General features: G+C 53.5%; 1 protein-coding gene and 1 long non-coding RNA gene across 2 annotated transcripts in view; one reads left to right on the forward strand and one right to left on the reverse strand.

Moving 5' to 3' along the window:
* Positions 1-2,591: 2,591 nt before the first annotated feature.
* On the reverse strand, positions 2,592-3,752 carry LOC107307558. Its single transcript, XR_001552442.1, has 3 exons — positions 3,619-3,752; positions 3,494-3,530; positions 2,592-2,625 (listed from the first exon to the last, which is right to left on the reverse strand). It is a non-coding gene; the product is annotated as an uncharacterized LOC107307558 (long non-coding RNA).
* A 1,379-nt stretch (positions 3,753-5,131) lies between these two features.
* Positions 5,132-6,667, forward strand: part of LOC107307556 (dynamin-2-like) — a gene marked incomplete at its 3' end in the record, with an annotated part of 28,186 nt that continues 26,650 nt past the window's right edge. The window contains exon 1 of the mRNA XM_015851072.2: positions 5,132-5,358. Within this exon, the coding sequence (XP_015706558.1) occupies positions 5,198-5,358 (161 nt within the window). The remainder of the gene's footprint in view (positions 5,359-6,667) is intronic.

Genomic DNA, 6,667 nt, shown 5'->3' on the forward strand with positions numbered 1-6,667 from the left:
TAAAATTGACCCCAAAAAGACCCCCAATATCTCCCCAGACCACATATTTCACCCCATGAGACCACCATATCCATCCCCAAACCCAACAAATATCCACCCCATAGACCAACATATCATCCCCAGACCACATCTCACCCCATAGACTCCACACTACCACCCCCAACCCAATACCCCATAGACCCACATATCCACCCCCAGACCCACATATCCACCCCATAGACCCACATATCCCCCCCCATACCCACATAATCATCCCCATAACCCTCCCAGACCCACTTATTCACCCCTAAAACCCACATCCCCCCCCATAACCCCCAAATATCACCCCCAGCCCCACATTATCCACCACCCAGCCCCCCACATAACCCCCCAGACCCCCATATAACCCCCCAGACCCACATTAGCCTCCCAATATCCCCCCCTGAACCCCCATAAACCCTCCCAGCCCCACACATCCCCACCCCAGCCCCCTATATCCCCGCACCCAGCCCCCATAATCCACCCAGACCCACATAAACTCTCCCATTCCCAAATATTCCCCCCCCAGCCCCAGCATAACCCCCCAATATCCCCCTGAACCTCCATACCCCCCCCAACCCCCCATAATCCTCCCAGACACATAATCACCCCCAGCCCCACACATCCCCACCTCAGCCCTCTATAATCCCCCCAGACCCACATAAATCCCCCCCCAGCCCCACATTAACCCCCCAATATCCCCCCCGAAGCCTCCATAAACCCCCAGACCACATAGAAACCTCCCCACAGCCCCTATAAACCTCCAGCCCCACATAAATCCCCCCAGTGCCACCACATACCCCCCCGCAGCCCCCCATAAACACCCAACCACATAAAATTCCCCCCCCAGACCCCACATATCCCCCATAGACCCACATATCCACCCCATAGACCCACATATCCACCCCCAGACCCACATATCCACCCCATAGACCCACATATCCACCCCATAGACCCACATATCCACCCCATAGACCCACATATCCACCCCCAGACCCACATATCCACCCCTAGACCCACTTATCCACCATAACCCACATATCACCCACAGGACGCCCCATAAATCCCCCCAAACTCATCGATCCTCTTAAAGTTCTCTGCCACGTCACCACAGCGTGTAGGAATGTCCACTATGGGTACAAACAATATGAGGATACCCCCAAATCCATCCCACCCCTTGGACCCCCCCCCCCCCCCCCCGGGCCCCATATCCCATAAACCCCCTAGGGGACCCTCCCCCCCCTTAACCCCTTTTATGGCCCGCCACTGCCACCTAAAAGCCCCGCCCGCCCTTCACAAGCACCGCCCCCTTCAGGCCCAGCCTCCTTTCCATTGCCCGCCCCATGAAGCCCCGCCCCTTAAGCCGCCACTGCCACTCCCCCTTTCCATAAGCCCCGCCCCTTAGGCCCACCACTCCCCCATAAGCCCCGCCCCACCAGGGCCAGCCCTTTCAATTGGCTCCATCCCATAAAGCCGCGCCCTTCAGGCCCATAAGCCCCGCCCCTTTATGAACCAGCCCCTCTGTTCATGTGGCCCCACCCATAAAGCCCCGCCCTTAAGCCCCATAATGGCACTCCCCCTTTCACAAAGCCGCCCGAGCCCTTTCACGAAGCCCCCCCCTTCAGGCCCAGCTCTTCTCATTGGCCCTGTCTTTTATACATCCCCAGCCCCCTTTAGGCCACTCCCCCTTTCATAAGCCCGCGTCCCCCCTTAATGGCCCAGCCTCTCTCATTGCCCATCCCCATAAGCCCCGCCCCCTTAATCCCAACAGAGCCCTCCCCGCTTTCAAAGCCCCCCCCCTTCAGGCCAAACCCTTTTGTAAGCACCGCCTCCCTTTCAATAGGGCCTCATCCACTCCCCTCACATCCGGGCGGAGCCCGCCCTTCTGGCTTTGCCCTTTTCAATTGGCCCCCGGTCCCCATAAAGCCCGCCCTATTAGGCAATCTATCCCCCACTCATAAGCCCCGCCCCTAGCCCAGCCTCTTTTCATTTTGGGCCCATTTCAATAAGCCCCGCCCCTTAAGCCCACAGGGCCGCCCTTTTATGAGCCCCGGGCCCCCACTTTATAACAAGCTTCTTATCATTGGCCCCCGCCCCATAAGAGCCACAGGCCCGCCACGCCTTTCAAAAAAGCCCGGGCCCTTTCAGCAGCACTCTCTTTTTCATTGGGGGGCCACTCCCCCAGTAAGCTCCGCCCTTTTAGGCACAGCCCACATATCCTCCATAAGCCGGCCCTTTAGTCGCCCAGCCTCTTTTATGGTTCCACCCAATAACGCCCGCCCCTCACCAAGCCCGCCCCCTTCAGCTCTCCCACTCCGGCCCATAGGCCCCGCCCTTTGTATTTAGGCCCCGTTACCGTGGCTGCACGTTGAACACGTCGGGATGGAGCTCGATGATCCCGATCCGTTCATCCTGATGGGTTCCGTAAGATCGACCCACGCTTGAACCGGAACCCAGGGTGGGGGGGGAAACGGGGGGCACCGGGGCAGCCTACATGCTTTCCCACGCCGCACATATGTCCGGTGCACTTCCGGGTTTCGCTTTTGGGCCGCACCACTTCCCGGTTTTAAAGTTTTCGGGGCACCTTCCCCGGTTCCGGTGGCACTGCTGTATTGGGGGGGGGGATGGGGGGTGAAGAAAGATGGCGGCCTGCCCCATAACTGCTATGGGGCCTGTAATGCTCCGCCCCCCATTATGGGCCTCAGCCCCATAACAATATTGACCCCAATGGCCCCACAGTCCCTAATGGCCCATAGCCAAAACCCTTATAACACCCAGTGTCCCAATGGCCCCCATTAAGCCCCAACTGTGACTCCAATGGACCCATAAGCCTATAGGCCCTAATGGCCCCAAATAGGCCCTATAGCCCCACTGACCCCATACCCATAGCCCGAGCCCTATACACCGCAACTGGGCCCCCACCCAATTACCACCCCATTACTACCCCATTACTGCCCCATTACCTCAATTAACACTCCATTAAACTGCCTATTACCCCCCTATTTTCCCTCTATTAAAGGCCCATAACCCATTACCAACCCCATTACCCCATTATTACCCCCCCATTTTTACTGCCCATAACTCCATTTACCTTCCAATTACCCCATTTAAAACCCCAATTGCCCCATTAAAGGCCCTATTACCCATTAACACCCCTATGCCCCCATGTAGCCCCAATTACCCCCATAGCCCCATTAAAGCCATTTACCCCATTAACCCCATTAAACACCGCATTACCATCCCCATAACCCCCATTACAACCCATTCCTTCGCCCATAGCCCCCCATTAAAGCCCCCCATTAAAGCCCTCCATTAAAGCCCCCCATTACTCCCCATTAATACCCCATTACCCGTATAATTACCCCATTAACACCCCATTAAAACCCCATTAGCACCCCATAATTACATTAAAACCCCATTAAAGCCCCATAACCCCATTAAAACCCCATTAAAACCCCATTAACCCCCCACTCACCTTCTCTCCCATGTCTCCCATTGGAAACGGACGACACCTACGGGACCACAACCATCAACATGGACCCCAGACCCCAACCCCCCCCATAGCCCCCCTCTGACCCCTGACCCCTGACCCCGGCCCACCCCGGCTCGGTTCCGGTTCCGGTTCCAGGCCCGAACGAAGCCGGTAACAGCGCGGTACCCAGCGCGGATCATTGCGGCGCGGGGTGATGACGTCAAACTGATGCGCGGCGAGCTCCCATTGGAGACAATGGAGGAGGCGTGGCTTAGAGCTCACGTAGAAACTAATGGAGGGGGCGTGGCTTAGAGCTCCCATTTATGATAATGAGGGGGCGTGGCTTAGAGCTTCCATTGGATATAATGGAGGGGGCGTGGCTTAGACCTCATACTTATGATAATGAGGGGCGTGGCTTAGAGCTGTCATTGGATATAATGGAGGGGGCGTGGCTTAGAGCTCCATTGGGGATAATAGAGGGGGCGTGGCTTAGAGCTCCATTGGGGATAATGGCGGGGGCTTGGCTTAGAGCTCCCTTTGGATATAATTGAGGGGGCGTGGCTTAGAGCTCCATTGGGGATAATGGAGGGGACGTGGCTTAGAGCTCCATTGGATATAATGGAGGGGGCGTGGCTTAAAGCTCCCATTGGGGATAATGGAGGGGGCGTGGCTTAGAGCTCCATTGGGGATAATGAAGGGGGCGTGGCTTAGAGCTCCCATTTATGATAATGGAGGGGGTGTGGCTTAGAGCTCCCATTTATGATAATGAGGGGGGCGTGGCTTAGAGCTCCCATTGGATATAATGGAGGGGCGTGGCTTAAAGCTCCATTGGGGATAATGGAGGGGGCGTGGCTTAGAGCTCCCATTGACAACAATTGAATGGGGATATTGTGTGTGGGGGGGTTCCCATATATTGAATAAGGGGGGAGGGGTCACATATAAAATGCGGCCCCTTTAAATGGGGGGGGCCACATAGGGGTCATAGAAATGGGGTAGGGGGCACATAGGGGGTCAGAGATTTTGGGGGGGGGCTTTTAAATGGGGGGGGCTTTAAAAAGGGGGGGGACTGCCATAGGGACCATTCCTGCCCTATAGGGACTCCTGACCCCACAACGTCCCCTATAGGACCCTCAATCCCCCCCCCATGCCCCCCTATAGGACCCTCAACCCTCCCCCCCATCCCCATATAGGACCCCCACATTCACCTATAGGACCCCCATATCCCCCTATAGGACCCTCAAGCCCCTCCCCATTCACCCCAATGGCGGGTATTTTGCCCAATGAGAAAGCGAGCAGGAGGAAAGAGGCGGGTGTAAAGCTCCAGCGCTGATTGGCTCATTGTTTTGAGCGACAGACGCTTTGACCAATGGGACGGCGGAAAGGACGGCTGGGGCGGGGCTGGGCGCGGCAGTGTGTCTGCTCAGCTGACTGAGGAGCGCCGCCTCCTATTGGTTGAGAGCGTTGAGCGACGCATCAATCAGCCAATCAGAACAACAAGGCGGGACAAAAGGCGGGTGGGGCGGGCTTTGTCTCACTCTCCGTTATGATTGACAGCGCGCTCGACCAATCATAGAGAAGGATTGCCATGAGTGATGTTTGAGTTGACCAATGGTATCGCGAGGCTAGCGGGTGGGGCGGGGCTTAGCTAAGGTTCGTCGGAGGGGGAAGTTTGTGGTGGTGGCAGTGAAGGATCCCCCCGGTGCCGCCATGGGGAACCGCGGCATGGAGGAGCTGATCCCGCTCGTCAACCGGCTGCAGGACGCCTTCGCGGCGCTGGGCCAGAACTGCCTCCTCGACCTGCCGCAGATCGCCGTGGTGGGAGGGCAGAGCGCCGGGAAAAGCTCCGTGCTCGAGAACTTCGTGGGCCGGTGGGTGACGGGGGGGAACGGGAAGAGGAAACGGAAGCGGAAATAAAGGGAGGAAGAGGAAGCGGAAATAGAGGGGGGGGAAGAGGAAGCGGAAGAGGAAATGGGGGGGGGAGGAAAAATGGCGGGAGTTGGGGTCCAATGGCGGCACCGACCTGGTTCGGGTTCGAAGCGCTTTGGTTTTACCTCAGAGTGTGGGCAAAAATAGACGTTTTCTACTCGTGTTTTGGGGTCAAAAACCACTTTTTCTTCATGTTTTGGGGTTAAAACCCACTTTTTCCTCATGGTTTGGGGTAAAGAGCCACTTTTACCTCATGTTTTGGGGTCAAAAACCACTTTTTCCTCATGTTTTGGGGTCAAAAACCACTTTTTACCTCATATTTTGGGGCAAATAACCACTTTTTACCTCATGGTTTGGGGTAAAGAGCCACTTTTCCCTCATGGTTTGGGGTCAAAACCCACTTTTTCCTTATATTTTAGGGTCAAAAACCACTTTTTATCTCATATTTTGGGGTTAAAATCGACTTTTCCCTCATGGTTTAGCGTTAATAATCACTTTTAACCTCATATTTTGAGGTCAAAAAACACTTTTTACCTCATATTTTGGATTAAAAACCACTTTTTTCTTCATATTTTAGGTTTAATAATCCCTGTTTCCTCGTATTTTGGGGTCAAAACCCTCTTTTTTCCTCATATTTTGGGGTTAATAACCACTTTTTACCTCATGTTTTGGGGTAAAAAACCACTTTTCCCTCATGTTTTGGGGTCAAAAACCACTTTTTCCTTATATTTTAGGGTCAAAAACCACTTTTTTCCTCATGGTTTGGGGTAAAAAACCACTTTTTACCGCATATTTTGGGGTTAAAATCGACTTTTCCCTCATGGTTTAGCGTTAATAATCACTTTTTACCTCATATTTTGAGGTCAAAAACCACTTTTTTCCTCATATTTTGGGTTAAAAAACACTTTTTTCTTCATATTTTAGGTTTAAAAATCCCTGTTTCCTCATATTTTGGGGTCAGAAACCACATTTTACCTCATATTTTGGGTTAAAACCCACTTTTTTCCTCATATTTTGGGGTTAAAACCCACTTTTTTCCTCATATTTTGGGGTTAAGAGCCACTTTTACCTCATGTTTTGGGGTCAAAAACCACTTTTTACCTCATATTTTGGGGTAAAAAACCACTTTTTCCTCATGGTTTGGGGTCAAAATCCACTTTTTACCTCATATTTTGGTGTTAAGAGTTGCTTTTTCTTCACATTTTTGGGTCAATAACCACTTTTTTCTTCATATTTTGGGGTTAATAACCA

This window comes from Coturnix japonica, unplaced genomic scaffold, assembly GCF_001577835.2.
Source record: "Coturnix japonica isolate 7356 unplaced genomic scaffold, Coturnix japonica 2.1 chrUnrandom672, whole genome shotgun sequence".
In the NCBI taxonomy this organism is placed as follows: domain Eukaryota; kingdom Metazoa; phylum Chordata; class Aves; order Galliformes; family Phasianidae; genus Coturnix; species Coturnix japonica.